The sequence below is a fragment of the Lagenorhynchus albirostris genome, chromosome 3 (genome assembly GCF_949774975.1).
Source record: "Lagenorhynchus albirostris chromosome 3, mLagAlb1.1, whole genome shotgun sequence".
NCBI classification, from domain to species: domain Eukaryota; kingdom Metazoa; phylum Chordata; class Mammalia; order Artiodactyla; family Delphinidae; genus Lagenorhynchus; species Lagenorhynchus albirostris.
In genome coordinates, this window is record NC_083097.1 from 153,810,890 (window position 1) to 153,829,026 (window position 18,137).

An 18,137-nucleotide genomic window follows, 5' to 3' on the forward strand; every position below is an offset into this window, starting at 1 on the left:
GAACCAACACCTCTGTGTGGATCTGGGAGGTCTACCTTTACCTTTCTGTGAACCTTCCCCCACCCCAGATCCCTCAGTGTCCTGCTCCCTGCCCCATCCTGCCTTCCACAGTACTTGTCGTTCAATTCCTAAGCCCTTCCCAGGTGTTGTGGTCCACATTATTTCACTGTGGGCCACTCACTGAGGTTGGAATTTACTCTACTCAGCCAAGTCATTTATTCCTTTCTGCTGCCTTCCCTCCCCATAGAGCATGTGGGGTTTTTCATTGAAGGCATTAGTGTAGCACGATGGCATTAGACATGCAAGAGATGCATGGGGAGAAGGCCTGTGAGGAAGAACAGAGGGAGTGAGTCAGTGGAGGTGGGGAAGCTGACAGGGGTCAGCCCAGTCTGACCCCTTGGAGTAGAGAGGGCACGAAGGAGGGTTGGGAGCTGCCCGTCCGAGGAATCTGGTGTCTCATAAGAATGGACCTCCTTCCCCATGCAGTCATTAGCCAAGAGCCACTGTGGGGTGTGTGGCCTTGTCATAAGCAAAGGGGAGGGTCAGGGTACCTCAGTGGGGTGTCTGTCAGTTGCAGTCCCACAGCAGAGAGCCAGGTACGCATTTTCATGGCTACCACCATCCACCCTTGCCCCCCTCAGCTCTGCTTCTCCACACAGGTCAGGACCAGCCCCCTCAGGCTCCCTGTGGGCCTCCCTTTCTGAGGGGAAGGGACCAACTATAGCCCCTTTCACTACAGTTGACCTTGGAGCCACAACAGGTACTCATTCTCTCCATTCTCCATTATTCATACCCTCAGCCATCACCTTGGCAGGTCTCTGTGCCTTACCTGAGTGTGACCCAGACCTTCATTCCTGAGGGGTCTAAGTCTGGTGGCTCACAATGGGCCACAGGGTCCATGGACCCACCCAACAGTCATCTCCCCAGTCCTCAAGTGTGTGATTGGAACTGATACAGTTGGCAGTTGGTACTCTTAGCAGAGTGACCCCTACATTGGTTCTCTGGTCTGTGAGGTAAGAGTTATGATGGGGAAGGCCAAGTGGAAACCTGAAACTGCCCCCCTCAAGATAGTACATCAAAAACATTATTGAACTCTGGGAGGTGGGGGAGAATGGAGGAGATTAATGCTGCCATTAAAACCCAAAGAATGCGAGGATGGTGGTCCCTCATAGCTCAGTTTAATTCACTAGTCCAGCCCTTGAAGAAACTAGATGGATGCTAGAGAATGTAGACCATCGAGCCTTAGCTGATCAGTAGTCCTGATTGCAGCTGCTTGTGCTGGACACGGTGTCGTTGCTAGAGCAGATTAATAAGGCCTCAGGTGTGGCATGTAGCCTTTGACTGGGCAGATGCATTCTTCCATACTGATTAGAAAAGACGATCAGAAACCATTCACACTCATGTGAGGTGAACAGCAATATTCTTTCACAGTTTTGCCCTAGGCCTGTGTCATAATATAGCTGGAAGAGATCTGGACCAGTCTTCATTTATTACCTGGCCTCCACAACTCACCCCCCACCACCAGCTAGAGGAGGCATGATGTTGCTTTGGGTCTTTGACTTTCAGTATCCACTTAGAACTTGTGTCTAACACTTCTCCAAATGACTGCTGTTCCCAGGTACAGTCACCTGAGTAAGGGGTCATAGGTACCTGTGGGGAGATCAAGGCAGTGGACGCTTGTTACAATGTGCAGGGACACCTCTTCAGTCAGTGGGTTCTATACCGAGAACTGACCAGGAATAGCAACGGCCTCAACCTTCCACTCCTCTGCTCTTGCCCTTTTTTGGTTGCAGATATTTTGTGCACCCTTATTGGCTGCCCCAGTGATGCCATCCCCGCACTCTGGGTCAAGCCCCCAAATTTAGGTGTCATTTTTATTTTAATGTGTGTTTCTTGTTTGGAGTGGTTTTCAAGATTTGAAGGGGCAGAACTGTCTTTACTCTGCCATCTTCAAACTACAAGTCCAGTTCGTTTGTGGAAAGCTTCTTCTGGTTGTGTGTGGAGACTGGTGGGAGAGCGGCTGTGCATGTGGGGAGCCCTCAGGCGCCCTGAGACCTCTTTAAGCACCTTCCCATCCGCAAGCGTTGGGAGGCGGGGCTGCCTCTCCCAGTCCTGCCAGGACAACAAGCCACACCTTTGACAGCTTGGTTTGCATTTTATTATCACAGTTTTCCAGCAGATGGCAGTAAAGTGCATTGTTCCAACAAAATCAGTGCAAGAGGACAATTTTCTGACAGGTGGAGGTGGCTGGAATGGGCATGTCTACTAATCACACAGCAGTTCATCAGACTGGCCGGTGGCACTACTCTAATCATCCTTGTTCATGTGGCGCTGTGTTAGTTCAGGGCCAGGTTGGATTTCAGGGGCTGCTGGTGGTAAAGTATAGACGTCTCAAATTTTTAAAAACATCAGTCTCCTAAAAAGAAAGCACCTATTGACGTCCCCACCAACAGTGTAAGGAAGGGTCTGTTTCTGCTTCTTCCTCCAGCACTGGATATTGCCATTCTTTTCCTCATTGCCAGAAGAGAGACTAAAAATTGTTCCTTGTCATTTGGGTTTTTAATTTTCATGAAGTTGAGCATTATTTTATGTGTTAGTAATTTGTATTATGAAATGCCTGTTCTTGCCATACTCTTTGGTTTTAAAAAAGGAATCTAGAAACAGATTGGTTTGTTTTACCTTAGCTGTATTACTGCTTTCTCACAGGAAGGGGTCACTGGTTTGAGCGTGGGGCTGATTCTTCGCTTGCTTTCCTTTGTGCAGAATAGCAGCTGTGGGTGAGTTGGCAGTGCTCCCCACAGCACATCTCCACATCGGGACATGCACAGCGGAAGTGCTCTGGGGCTAGCCAGGGACCAGTGCATCTGCATGGGCTTGGTGGGAATTTTAATTATGTTTTTAAGCGATATATATTTATAAGTTATATTTTACTGAATTCCGGATGTTTAGAAAGAGAGTGCTTAGCAGTAATGAAACATAATTTTAGCTGATGTAATTTTTAAGTGTTTTTCTGCTTATCCCAATAACACCTGGCAGCCATCACTCAAGACACACCTATGCCCGTTGGTGACACATCGATTGGAAAGTTTCAGCCAGGTGCTGGGCCTGAAACGTCACTAAAAGTGACGGTCTTACTGTGTGGTGTGACTTGGCAGTTTGACGTTGTAGCTACACACTGGAAAGCACTTGTGAAAAGAATAGATGTGGATTGTTTAGAAGTCATAGTTTCTAGGGTGAGTTTGCAGGCTGGAGTCCAAGGCAAGAGTCAAATTCCTGTGGTCTGAGGAAGGGTCTGGGATGTGGGGGATGACCGTGGAGAAAGTCCCTAGAGTTATGACGGAAAAAACTGCAGAAGTGATAGGTTGTGCTGAGAGTGTGGTGGAGTATGATGTGTACATTCACTCAGCAAACATTTTCTGAGAGTTTCCTGTGCCAAACTCCGGGCTAAGAGCTGAAAGCACAGAGAGACCCTTGAGGCCTCCTCTTACAGAGCCCATGCTGGGAGGGGCAGAGGAGGGACTTTGAGGGTAGTATGTGTGGTGGGGAGTGGTAGGTCCCAGGGAAGGGTGGGAAGTTGGGGTTGGTAATCATGGGATTCTTCTTCCAAGGAAAGAAGAAGCCTTTGGAAGATTCCAGGGTCAGAGAATTCTAGCCATGTGCTGTCCAGTATTATAGCCACTAGCCACCTGAGGCTATTAAGTACTCAGAATGTGGCTATAATTATAAATAAACACTAGATTTCAAAGACAGTACCAAACAAAAAGAATGTAAAATATCTCATTAATAATTTTTATATGTTGGTTACATTTTAAAATGAATATTCTGGAAATATACTGTATTGGAGTAAAGGAAAATATTATTAAAATTAATTTTACCTTTTCTCGTCACTTTTTTTAAGGTGGCTGTTAGAAAATGTAAATTACACATGTGGGTTGAGTTATATTTGTATTGGACAGCAGGGAAGAGCCAGAGTGTTGGGAACTGAAGGATGACCAGACGTGGAGTGAGGGAGGAGAGGGCGTTGTGGAAGTTCTCAGAAGGTTTTAAGCAAAGGAGTGTCATGAAGGTTTCCACACAGGGGTAAGGGCAACCATATGGCCTCTCTAGGCTGATTTGTATTAGTTTCAATATGAGAGTAGGATTTTCCAAAATGGTTCCAAAATCCCAGGGTTCAATTCTAACTTTCCTCCTTCTCCCAGCACTCTCACATACCTCACAAATCCTTACCAATGTGAGATTGTTTACTTAGCATGCTTTGGTTCCTTTTATTAATTTAAATCATTTCTGCCCTAGGATTTGAAACCTAGCAACATTGTAGTAAAGTCAGACTGTACCCTTAAGATCCTTGACTTTGGCCTGGCTCGCACAGCATGCACCAACTTTATGATGACCCCCTACGTGGTAACGCGGTATTATCGGGCACCTGAAGTCATCCTGGGCATGGGCTACAAAGAGAACGGTGAGTACAGACAGAACTGGAAGAGGCCGAGATGTGTAAAAATAGTGCTGTTCGTCATCACTAGTTTTTTTCTCTTTCCTGTGAACTGTATGAAGTATAATGTGGAGGCTGTGTTATACATAGGTTATCATAGTTCACAGATGAGAAATAATTAATTTTATATTTCCATTGGCTAAAATTATCCACTTTAAAAATTCACTTTTAAAGTTAATATTTTTGAATGTTTATCAAAGTATAACATACTTACAGAAACGTATGCAAATCCCGAGTGTGCAGCTCAATGGGAGCACACCCACATAACGAGCAGCACCCAAGGCCTCCCCAGCCCCGCTCTGGGTCTCAATCCCCAAAGGAAGCCATTATCCTGATTTCCAGCAGCAGAGATTGATTTTGCTTATTTTTGAACTTGATATAAATGGAATAATACAACATGTGCTTTTTGTGTGTAAAATTGGTATTTTTTTCACAGCAAAACTTATTCAAGCAATATCAGAGCTCTTTGAAGCTTAACTTCTGAAAAATTTGTCAAAAAGAACTAAATCACATTCACGTGTTAAAAAAAAGAATCTGAAAGTTTGCCTAAGTCATCTGAAATGAGTTGTGCTTCAAGTTTATTCAGATGTTTTATAACCTGTGCTCCCATTCTGAGAGACACAGCTCTGTGGGCTTCCAGTCCTCTGTGGACATGAGAGAAAATTAGGTCCCCTGTTAGTTCTCTCACCCCACCCCCAGCAGCAGGGGCAATAAATAGCCCTCTGCCTGGTCACCTGAGGCCTGTAATTCAGCTGGGCCCCCACAGAAGATGGTGAACAGCCAGAAGCTGGGGCACCTCTGGCCCTCACCTGGAGCCCAGACAAGCCTGTCCCTGTGAGGCCCTGCTGACTTGACAGTTTAAAAAGGATCATTCTGGAAGCGTGGTGTTCATATTTTACAAAAGTCCTGCTGACAAGCTGGGTTTGTCTTTGTTTGGGAGGGGGTTTGAGAAAGGACATGTGTTGGAGGGTCTCTGGCTGGTTTTAATCACCTGGTGTTTGGTAGTGGACATCTGGTCTGTCGGGTGCATCATGGCAGAAATGGTCCTCCATAAAGTCCTGTTCCCAGGAAGAGACTGTATCCTTCACAGGGAGAGACCCAGCACTAACCACGAAGGCTGGGGGCACGGGTGGGCATGTGCCTGGAAACAGCTTTGTGGGGACAGGCACTTCTTGTTTCTGGGACTTTGTTTGTTTCTGAAGCTGTAAAGTATTGGACTCTTTGGCACTAAAAGCCCAGATTGCTGCAAACCGAAGGCCAAAATAGAGGTCAGCAATATTTCATACTGTGTAAAAAAGTTCACCCGTTACTAGCAATTTATTTTCCTTGTTTGTGTGTTTAGTACACTGTTAGAATCCTTTTCCTCACCTTTGTTTTGTTCATGGCACTTCATAATTTTGTCATTTCACTTTATTTTCAGTTGATATCTGGTCAGTGGGTTGCATCATGGGAGAGCTGGTGAAAGGTTGTGTGATATTCCAAGGCACTGATCGTATCCTTCCCGGGGGACCTTCCCGGCCATGTTTTCCATAAATACCAAGGGCAGCAGGAGGTCAAAAGGAAAATGTCATAATTCTAGACTGTATTCTAAGGGGGTCTTGATTATGTTTGTTAAATTAGTGTCACACACCAAATGGTTCAATTTTATGTTTCTTTTTTGTTTGACTACCTGTAACAATTTTATTGAGGCATAGAATTAAGTTAAACCAATTTATATTAGTTCTTAATTTTATTAAAAATAACTTATAAGAAATGTATTTACTCTTTGACAAATGTATTCTGATATTTAAATGAAAATTCTGTTTAGTTAATTCAGTTAATTTAGCTATCTAGAAAGTTGTTGTCTAAATTTAATAGGCCAATAATTTGTAATTTGTTTAATTTGTTTAATATACTATTTCATTAGTTACCAAGATGAATTAAAATATTTTCCTCCAAAGTAAGAACTGAAGCACACTACATAAAGACCTAAATGAAAAAGATTAAAGTAAAAAGTTTGTGAGAAACAATATTTGCTACATTTTTTTGTTTTGTTACTCTTCTGACATTTTGTAGAAAATTTTAGAAGATCCACTTAGGTTATTTTGTGACACACTGGGGAAGTTTAACAGACATTTAAATAAATATAAAATGCAAAAGGTTAACTTATACTGTGGTCAGCAAATCATATTAATGATATATAGCATAAAGGAGAATAGATATATGATAGTTTCAATAGCTTTCTTTTCTCATATTCCTCATATTCTTCCATCTTCAATATTTTTTGCTCTAACATGGTTTTTCACGTATACCCTTTTTCATTTGTGTTCTAACCACCTAAAATTTCCATTAGTCTTTTGATTTTGTTTTTTGTTATGAAAGTGGTCTCTGCTGGCAGATTGATGGTTATCTTTAAAAGAAATTAAGTTATATAGTCATGTTTTATATGTATTTTATTAAAGTAATTTTAGTTTTTTATAGTTTTATGAGGTTGGTTTATTTGTAATATAAATTCTTCACAACACAGACCTGGAATGAAAAGATTTTATTCCTATCATTTTATTTACCTTCCTTGACATTTTTCACATCACAGATTTTATGTGAAGTTAAATACAGCATTTTATTTTGTTCTAATAAATTTTCTAGCAATTTTCCATAGCCTTACCTTAGATTCAGTTGTTTCAATATGTAAAAAAGGAGATCTTTAATTTGCAAATAAATTCATTTAAAAAGGGAAAAGTTGATGTATTCTAAAGATTGGTTGATTGATTGATTGATTGATTGATGGCCATGCCACAAGTCTTGTGGGATCTTAGTTCCCCCACCAGGGATTGAACCTGGACCCACAGCAGTGAAAGCGCAGAGTCCTAACCACCAGACTGCCAGGGAATGCCCTAAAGATACATAATTAGAAGTATCTACTTAACATTCAGTTTGTCTCAATTTTTAATTCATTTTGTGACTTTCCTTTCTTTAATTAATTAAAGGTTTTCTTCAGAAAGTACAGAAATGAAAAGTGTAGGAACTCTTTGGTACACTATTAAGTAATTTAAAATTCTTAATTTACATATTAACATCTTGCAATGTCAGTAATAATAATTTTATGTATAACGTCACCTACTGTCATTCTCAGAACATACACAGAGATTACATCATTTTCCAAAGACAATTTTGCTAACTTTTTCCAACATTAGATAGAAAAAGATTCCAGAAACCAGATTGCAGTTCTCAGAGATTTGTTTTAGATTCGTAACCTGAGGTAGAAAAGGAACTCCTGTCCCAACATGGCCTAAGAGAAAGAGAAAGCTTTAGGCAGGCACCTCCCAGAGAGCAAGGGACCCTGGAGGCCAGGAAGCAGGTTACTGAGGGAGGCTCACTGACACTGTCAAAAAGGTGAGGACTGAGAATTGAGGGATGGTCACCTGCAACTTTGATGGGCGCAGTTTTCATGAAGTGATGGGGGAAAAGCCTGATGAGAGGATGTTTAAGAGAGAATATGAGAGACTGGGAGTTAGAGATACAAGTATAGACAACTCTGTTTTGCTGCAAATGGGAATGGTAGCTAAGCTACGATGTTCAGCCAAAGGAGAGTGGCTGTTGCTTTAAGATGGGAGAAAAAAAATGTTTGATTGGTGATGGAATCCTCCAGTGGATGGTGTACCAGCAAGAAGAAAGACATTACAGGAAGCGAGAGGGCCTCCTCCTTGTTCTTTAAAGAACATGTGTCTGTTCCCTAGGTTCTTTCACAGTGATGTCATTTTATTTTTCTAAGACATACCTCAATTAGTCACTTTTTAAAGATGCTGTTTATTTGATTCCTCTGGCTTGTGTTCTCTTGTATAATTTTTATGGTTTTATCAATAGAATCCCTTTCCACATTCATCTTGCCAGTTATCTCAAGCCCCAAGTGAAAGAGGCAAAGCTGGTATTGTCTGCATTTTACAAATAGGAAGGTGAGACCCAAGGGAGATTGACTGCCTGACACCTAGTGAGTGTCTAATACACAATGGAGTCTGAAACCCAGGTCATATACTTTGAAAGGAAATGAAACACACTCCTTTGTATTGCAGTGATGGTCCGGGTCAGTGCCAAGTAAAACAGAATGACCTCTCAAAGCTGTCACTGCTCAATGTAAGCACAGCTACAGTGGGAAAGGACATGGTGAGAGCTCAGAAAGTCCAGAGCCTTGGCTCCTGCCCACCCCCTCATGCACCCCATCCCTCCAGACCTGCCTCTCAGGGGTGGCTCCCAGCTGTAAATTGAGCAATCAGATAGGTCTCTCTACTTTAGGGAGCTTTAGATCTAACATAGTTTTATTATGAGAACTGATTTCAATTTGCCTATATAATTACTACCTAATTTCATGTTTAAGCCTTTCAGTCATAGGTATTCTTCAGTTACAAGATAACTTTATTTTGATCTAGAATGGGAAGGCATATAGACTTCATCGTGTTGATTTAATAAACTGTGATCAGAGTTTATAAAGATGCAGAGTTTTTTTTAAATAGTCTTAACTTGGAGCCCAAACCTTTTTCGAATATTATTTCAGAATGCTTCTGCTGACCCAGTGAGGTGGCCTGGTTAATTACTTGTTGATAAGTATAAATATAATTTAAGTTTTTCTTTGAATGATGCTACTTTATGTAATATGAATATAAGGCATTTCAGTTGTATTTTCCTCAAGAGACTCCTTAGATATTGATCAGTGGAATAAAGTTATTGAGCAGCTAGGAACACCATCTGCAGATTTCATGAAGAAACTTCAGCCAACTGTGAGGAATTACGTAGAAAACAGACCAAAGTATCCTGGAATCAAATTTGAAGAACTCTTTCCAGATTGGATATTCCCATCAGAATCTGAACGAGACAAAATTAAAAGTAAGATATCATTTTTTCTTATACTGGGTGAAGCTTTCACTTTATGTTTGCATTCTAAAACCTGTGAACATTGAGAGACAAAATAGTTGAAACCCTCAAAGTCATTTACAGGTAAAATGAAGGCATTTCAGAAAGAAAGCTTAAAGACCTAGAAGTTTTGTCCTCAATAAAGTGACGTAACTGAAGCCTGCGGTCAAAATATTTACATCAGTCTGAAAGACTCTTATGTTAATTACAGCAAATGGAATTCAAACAGTTTTCAGGTATAAAGAATACTTGAATACAGATTCTAGCCCAGTTGAACAGTCAGAAATTTTAAAAGGCTCCTTCTCCCCTTCTCCTGTGCTTATCACTAAGTGTTTTAAGGGAAAGAATAGATTTGTTTCTCTCTACATCAAGATAAACTGTGCCTCATTCAGAAAAGCCCCATCTCTTCTTTGCCTATACTAGTGAATTTTAATTGCTAAAACCTAGGTGAGCCTTATATTTAACCAAGTTATCAAAGTTGTTGGATTTTTTTCTAACTACTAATCTCTAGATGTTAAAAAAAGTGTATGTTGCCAACATTGTATACAGGTAGGCAAAGCAGAGGTATCTGTGAAGTGTTCTATACTGTGCAAATATGAAATCATTGTGTGGCTTAGTCTGTTCTAATTTCACTTCGATGTGGCATCAAGAAAAAACACTTGCCTCTGCTTCATGCCTGCATTCTTGGCAGTGACACCCTTAGCTTAGCTCCTGCACCCTCCCTGGATGTGGCTTCTCAGCCTTGTGCCCTGTCCTTCTCCCTTCCAAATTCAGAAGCTGAAAGCACATTTGAAAGCCTGGTTTGTAGTGGAAGTGGCTGCTTGACTTACTGTTAAAGAAAAAGACTCTAATAATCTTGAAGCTATCAACAATTTCTCAAAGTTAATATATTTTTGTTCTGTCTCTGCTATCACATTTAGTTCTTTATTGTGTGATTTTCAGGTTAACGGTATTACTTTATTAATCTAATATTTGTTTTTACCCTAGCAAGTCAAGCCAGAGACTTACTATCAAAAATGTTAGTGATAGATCCCGACAAGCGAATCTCTGTAGATGAAGCTTTGCGTCACCCTTATATCACTGTTTGGTATGACCCTGCTGAAGCAGAAGCGGTAAGCATCTATTTTGAAAAGACTTATGTGTAAAGGCAGGGCATACATTTCCTTGGACCTTCTGTCTGTTAGTCTGGAATGGGTACATAAAGTCCTAGATTTAAAAGGACTCCTGATTACAACGAGGCCATGTAACATGGCTCACAACCCCTTTTGGGACTCTTGTTAGTGGGGCTCTACTCAGAGTACCTCAGGAGTGAACATGCTTATGCTGTGGTGATATAATTATCTTCATTTATGCAGATGCTGATGTGTGATCATAATATCACCTTTTTTAGGCATCCATTTGTGTACCTGGCACTGTGCCTTGGGCTTTGCTTTACATCATCTTGTTTAGGCACCCAGTCAGGCTAAGAAACTTCCTGAAAATCACAAGTTTGTTCATCCTTCCCCAGAGGTACCTGCTAGGGGGGTTCCACTTCTGAGTTTGGTGCTCATGTGCATTTTTCTGTAGCAGCATTGGTATGGATGGTCTTTAGTTGGAAGTGAAATAACCACATAGTGGCATGCTCATTATTATGTCTTGGCCTATGCATTTAACCACCATTTTAAACATTGTTTTATATGAAAAGAATTTGATTTATAAACACATGATTTTAAGCAAATTTTTGAAGCAGTCCATTTATGAATTGGGGGTTGAGTTTGGGAGTTCTAACAGGAAGAAATATAAACCTGAAATGTGTTTTGCAGCTTCTGTATTTCATAGCACAGTACCTTGTCCAGGGTGGATCTCTAAGAAGCAGCCTGTGATTACTAATTTTATAATTACATTTGGGCAGATGTCTTTAGAGTGTGATTATTAAGAGGACTATAATTCTCTATTTTTTTGGTTAACTTTTCCTCAATTATTTTGATTCTGAAACTGATGGAAATCATACTTATAAAGAAATCTTTAATAAGCCAAGTATTTAATGAAACTACATCCATATTATAAATATTTTAGAAGTCTTACAAAGTGATTCTTTTTCTTCATGCCTCATTATTTTTTTAACTATTGACTTTAGCTGTAATTTAACTTTTAGCCACCACCTCAAATTTATGATGCCCAGTTGGAAGAAAGAGAACATGCAATTGAAGAATGGAAAGGTAAAGACGGAACTTATTTTGATTGTTACTTATGACATTTCTTGCAATGGGGCAAGATTTTTAAAAAAGTGTATGTTGCCAACATTGTATACAGGTAGGCAAAGCAGAGGTATCTGTGAAGTGTTCTATACTGTGCAAATATGAAATCATTGTGTGGCTTAGTCTGTTCTAATTTCACTTCGATGTGGCATCAAGAAAAAACACTTGCCTCTGCTTCATGCCTGCACTTTTTGACAATAGCCTTTCTAAGAGAGGGTTGAGAAACCCTGAAGCCCATTTATCCTCTCTCTTCCTATTTCCCAGTAGAAAAAGAACTTGAAGATAACAGAATTAGAGAGGAACGTGTATGAATTGCATATTATTTGCTTCAAAAGAGAAAAATAAAGGCTTTTTCACACAATCTTACATTATCAAATCTTGGTTTGTAAACTAAACTCAGTGATTGTATCACACTTACCTTGACAACATGTTGCAAATTGTTGAGTAACCCCAATTCATAGGTCTCTGTAAAGCAGACGTGGGAGACCCCACTGGGGTCATGTGAACTTCTGCTGTATTTGTAAGCCATGTAGTTATATATGTGTTTTAAAATAAGAGTTTGGGGAAAATTGCAGATCAAAAATATGCAGATAGTTATTATTACCACTCTAAGATTAACCAAACAACCCACAGCAAACTAAACCAGTAAAAAAGAGGCTGAACTAAAAATTTTTCATTAAAAAGAAGAATCAGTAGTAATTGAGAACTATGGTCAGCGCAAGTCAAACATGGTGATGTGTCCTTCCCAAGAGCCCCTCCCCGGGATATAGGGATACCAACAACCTGCATGTGCACACACCCATAGGCCTCACTAACTGCTTGCAATATGCTAATTTTATTTCATGAATAGCAAAATTTTAGGAAGCTGCTTAGTTAATAGGTAATTAGTTTTTCTTACACATGAAAATTGAGGAAAACTGAGATTGAAGCCAAGAAAAAACTTAGGTAATTAGATTAATTTCTGACCAATCTGGAGGGGTTATATTTGGAGAACCACAGTAAAGTTGGAGGAAAACATGTGCAAAAAGATGTGAGAGTATCCAGTACTTAAACTGTTCTGTTAGAGCCACTTTGCTAGTACTTTCCCTCCGTCTCTCCCCACCTCTCTCCCTCTGTGTGTCTCTCTCATTCTCTCTCCCTCACCCCCACTTTGTAAAACCCCCATCATGGATCCAGAGCTACCATACATTTTTGGCTGTCTTTTTTTTTTTTTTTTTTTTTTGGCTGTGTTGGGTCTTGATTGCGTGCGGGCTTTCTCTAGTTGCGGCGAGTGGGGGCTACTCTTTGTTGCAGCGCACAGGCGGTGGCTTCTCTTGTGGAGCACGGGATCTAGATGTCCAAGCTTCCGTAGTTGTGGCACGCGGGCTCAGTAGTTATGGCTTGCGGGGTCTAGAGCACAGGCTCAGTAGTTGTGGCACATGGGCTTAGCTGCTCTGCAGCATGTGGGATCCCGGACCAGGGATCGAACCCATGTCCCCTGCATTGGCAGGCAGATTGTTAACCATTGCGCCACCAGGGAAGTCCCTGGCTGTCTTAATAGCTGGGTTGAAGAGATATAATGGATCAAATTATATTTTGGTCTAGGTAAACTATATTACTTAATTGTCTATCACAATTAAAAATAGCACATCACAGTGCCCTTGGAGTGGTTCCAATTGATTTGGAAGCAGTATTTTGAGATGCAAAGAAACTGATGAAGCATTTTAACTTGCATTTCTATTTGAAGAGCTAATTTACAAAGAAGTAATGGATTGGGAAGAAAGAAGCAAGAATGGTGTTGTGAAAGATCAACCTTCAGGTTAGTGATTGCTTTAATAGTTTGACTGCATAATATTTTTCTTTCCCTATTCATTTTTTATAAGTGGCAACAGTGTGTTAAGTGCCAGCTTGACCAGCATTGGATTTGAAAACTCCTTATGTGAAATAGTCTTCTCCTTTTCGGTTTGTCCTGGTGGTGGCAGCTAACATTTTACTGTTGTGCCAGGCAGCGAACCAACTATATTATAAACATTCTTGTTTCATCCTTGTAACAGCTGCTGTCAGTTTTGTTAATAGATAAGGAAATTGAATTTAAAGCCTTTTCAATGTGCATGACCCTCGTTGTACTGCCCCTAACCAGTTAAAAACGAAAATTAATGTGAATCTAGATAAAATGGAATTGGGTTTTCTTTTGAGAAAATTGTTCATATAATTCTCTCATCTTTCTACATGTTTTACTTAGTGGTAGAAGTCTGACAATTAGGTAATTGTATGAGCATTAAAGACATAGTATATATGGTGTCCTGTAGGGTTCTACTTAAACAAAACTCTTTAGTTATATTTATTTTCTCACTCCACTCCCACTGGAAAGTGCATGCACACACACACACGTAAGTACATGTTGGACTGCTTCTTATTCTTGAATTTTATATTCAGCATGACAAATGTGTCAAGTGTCTAGAGATTATATAACTTCAATACGAATTTAGGTGCTCGTTGTTAACTCAGCACAAATTTAAGACTTACCTCTGGGAACCTGGATGTTTTGTTTTTGTTCAAACCAGACTAAAATATAGATAGTAGGAAATAGGATAGTTTCATTTGCCTTAACATGTCAGCTTTGGGGATTTAGAAAGCAAAAATAAAATGAACAAGAGTCCACTAATTTTTTTTCCTTTTTTAATTTGCATGTAATCCTTCTTTTAGAAGGTATTTTTATTGCAAAAGAATTTTTCAAAGGTTGATGCTTTTTTCCTTGGACTAAGTGTTTATGATTATAATTGAAATGTCTGATGACACTTGAATCCTACTTGGGCTTAAGCCTTTTGTGATACTGATAGTTTTAGGATAAATTCAGCAATTTTCTTTTAATATCTTTTTAAAACCAGCAGGTATTTTTAAAGAAGTTAATAACATGATTATACATGAGTACATGTATGATGTTTAGCCACTGGGAAGAAAGAGAATATTGCAGGGAAAGACGGAGGAATAATTGGGATTTTGAGCCTAAAGAAAGACTCCAGGAAAAGTTCAAAATATATAGTCAAGTAACTTCTTGTTTATACTAATAGTATAGGAAACTACAAAAGGACAGAGCTGAGAAATGACCTGAAGTCTCGTTGCCTGTATTTGCAGCAATGTCGTGCCTCAGATTTTATTATATTTGGTTTTCTTAGCACAGATGCAGCAGTAAGTAGCAACGCCACTCCTTCTCAGTCGTCGTCTATCAATGACATTTCATCCATGTCCACTGAGCAGACGCTGGCCTCAGACACAGACAGCAGTCTGGATGCCTCAACAGGACCCCTTGAAGGTTGTCGATGATAAGTTAGAAATAGCAAGCTTGTCATCAGTGAAGGAACTCTCGCTTCCATGGGCCTGAAATACTTGGGAGTTGATGGAACCAAATAGAAAAACTCCATGTTCTGCATGTAAGAAACACGATGCCTTGCCCCTACTCAGTCGTACTAGGCTTGCCTTGCTTAGATTATAAAATGAAGCAGATTATGTCTAAAGAAAAAAAGTGCAAACCACACTTTTAGAGATTTTGTTCAAGGTCATTTCAGGTGAGCAATTAGAATAGATGAATTTTTTCTTAAGTTGTACAGTAATAGTGACAGTTTCTCATCCTCAGTAACCGTTGGGACTTATATGCATGTGACCACAAATGCTTGCTCAGACTTGCCCTCTAGCACTTTGGAAATCAGTATTTATAAAGCCAAATAATCTTCAAGGTAGTGCTGCTTCTAGAATTGTCTCTTAATCCTCTTAAGTAATTTGGTGTCTGTCCAGAAAAATAGATTTATGTGTATTAATTGGCCACCATCATATTATCATATATTACCTTCTTTTAGGGTATGAGTTATTTTCTTTCGTATTTCAGAAGGAATATAATTAAATCTATAAATTTAAAATGTAACTTTTCTTAAATTTGTCATGTTTGGGGCTGAGAATTACCATAAGACCAGGACACTTTGTTTTCTCTAAATTGTCTTAGTCTGGGTGACTGTACATTCAGCTTTACTGCATGATAAAATTTTAAGTTTTGTTTTGTGCTGCTTAAAACATATATACCTTTAAAATCCTATCTTCCCTATCTCTTTTTTCTTGGTCTTCTGGACTTATTAATTTAAAATGCTACCTAGAACTTCACCTTCTTTATTAGGCACCTAATACCTATGTCAATAATATGATGGCAAATAGATTCTTGAACCCATCACCTGCTGTTAGAGTAGAATTTTATGAAGTGATCACTGAAGATGATTGCAGTCACTTACTAAGTGCTTGCTTTGCTTGAGCCTGGACTGGGTCCTTTCTTACCTTCTGTCACTCAAGGTGAGATACGTGATTTCACAAGGCAGAGTTTCCCTCTTCCAACACAGCATTCTTACTCGACTTTCTTCTCTGAAAGAAACCACATAAATCCCCCTTTGGTCTGTTTTAGGAAGCAGACTGATTCAGAATGCCTGTTTATGGTTTGTTTTCCACTTTGTGGAGGCATTTCCTTTTCCTAAGGGAAATCCATGAATGTTCTGGAAAAACTTCTGAGGGATATGGAGGAAATACCCTAAAGGGTAATAATTAACTATTGAACATTTTCTGATTTTTAAACTGCTCACCTGAAATTGATACTTTCAGACTGATATGGAAATCATTCAAAGTTCAGTAAAATACTGGGTATTGAAGTGTCATTGCAGAAATGGAGTTACGATGGTCACATACGGCTACCTGTGCTCATAATGCTTTTCCCTTGAGCTTATTCTGTGACAAATTCATATCTTGTGTTTAATTATTTTGGAAGCTATTGAATCAACATTGTTCACATTCTATAGAATGTGTTCTGAGGAGGAACTTTGATAAGAAAGTTTATTATAAATATTATCTAAAATATATGATTATCTCTACACCAGTTGTATCTTATTGGTCTTATCACTGGAAACTGGAACCCTTGATGAACAAAATTAATATTGAAGTAATAAATAGTTTTATATTGTGAGGTTTAGACACATTCAACTATAAGATGGAAATACTAACTTGAATTGAGGCAGAAACACCTATTACATGGCTTAGGATTATTTTGGTTTTGGAGGCCTGATGGTATTGTGAAGCAAGTTATCACTATACATATATAAACATCTTAAAATGGCCTCCTCTCTAATACACATTCTTTAAAAAGACTTTACTAAATCTATCTTTAAAGAGAAAAACAAAGGTGAGAGTTTTAAAAATACATTATCTGTCCTAGGCTTATGTATATGCAGCACAGGGATGCTGAGGGCGCATCAAGGTTTCGCTGGGTGATTGTACATTCAGCCAGGCGTCATTTGTAAGTGGAGCTAGGTGCCGCACAGATTGGCTTTCTGCTCACTCATTCCTCTGTGTGTTCACGGATGGAGTCCGTGATGGTGTGGACGGGTTTCCTGCCAAGACCACCTTCCATCAGAGATCAGTGAGTGCACCTAGGACAGGCCACAGGGCTGCAGACAGCCGAGCTCCATAGAAATACCTCACCCCACTTCAGGGTCCTCCCTCCTGAGCCGAGATGTGCCAGGGCCCTGGTGCAGTGCAGATGGTTTCAAACTGCTCTCCATAGATAAATGCTGATGTTGGATAAAGAACTGAAAAATTATGCTCAATTTTTCATCTTTTCTATTTTATTTTTGTAATTTATATTGTACACAACCCTGAAGTAACTATTTTGGACACATATTTTTATAAACCAGGTAATTTATTATTAGCCTGGAATTTGGACTAGGTTCGTTTTGTTTGTTGACTTAGTTTTTTGTTAAAAAGGAAGTGACTGCCTCCCCTATGTCAGGTCTTGATTTCAAGTACAGGTTCCAGAGAGCAGACAGAGTCTGTCAGAGTAGGAGAGCATTCTCGAAACACATCCTGCTCAGTGTTGATCAGCTGTGGAAACAGGAGATGGAAACAGGGCTCTGTGTTTATCTCTGCACCCTGAAACTCAGAGCCGCAGTGCTGAAAGGAGAAAACCCTTGGCAGGGCCCCTTACTGACACCCAGAGTCCATAGTTGAAACACTGAATGGGATACTGGTTTAATCCAGATTTGATGCTGTGTAAGTCATGGTAATGATGTATGATGAATTTGTCTGGTTGATTTCTAATGTAACTCCTCTGGTGTTTCACACTGGTAGTAAACACAGGTGTGACCTTTCAGATTGCATATCTCAAAAGTAACATTGCCTAATGTTTTATAATAAAATATATTATGTGTGTTTTGATTGGTGAAAATAATACAAATACATTTTAAAAGAGAAGTGTATAGCATGTCCAATTTTTGTGGTGTGTTTTTAAGTGACAGTTGACTGTGTATTTCTACATCACCGTCTCTGATTACAGATTTAACATGAACACAGGTAGATATTGGAGTGTCATCATTTCAATCAATATTAGCAAATATTTTTAAATTGAAAAGCAAAACATTTCTGTTAGACCTCTTACTGAAAATATTCTGCAGATTCCTGAATCTGAGTTTTCAAAAACATGCAGTGCAAAATCGAGTATTCGGAGTAATTGTTTTCTC

The 18,137-nt window shown here is 39.6% G+C and overlaps 1 protein-coding gene across 5 annotated transcripts in view; it reads left to right on the forward strand.

The window, feature by feature from the left end:
- MAPK9 (mitogen-activated protein kinase 9) overlaps positions 1-17,871 on the forward strand; it is a 58,359-nt gene extending 40,488 nt beyond the window's left edge. For 3 of the 5 annotated variants that reach the window (XM_060144392.1, XM_060144394.1, XM_060144396.1), the window contains 7 exons: positions 4,294-4,459; positions 5,913-5,984; positions 9,167-9,349; positions 10,364-10,488; positions 11,511-11,574; positions 13,340-13,411; positions 14,774-17,871. In XM_060144392.1, coding sequence (XP_060000375.1) covers positions 4,294-4,459; positions 5,913-5,984; positions 9,167-9,349; positions 10,364-10,488; positions 11,511-11,574; positions 13,340-13,411; positions 14,774-14,916 — 825 coding nt within the window. In that variant the 3' untranslated portion in view covers positions 14,917-17,871. Of the gene's footprint in view, positions 1-4,293; positions 4,460-5,912; positions 5,985-7,064; positions 7,311-9,166; positions 9,350-10,363; positions 10,489-11,510; positions 11,575-13,339; positions 13,412-14,768 lie in introns of those variants that run through there. The other 2 variants (XM_060144395.1, XM_060144397.1) reach the window with 2 other exon arrangements.
- Positions 17,872-18,137: the final 266 nt, after the last annotated feature.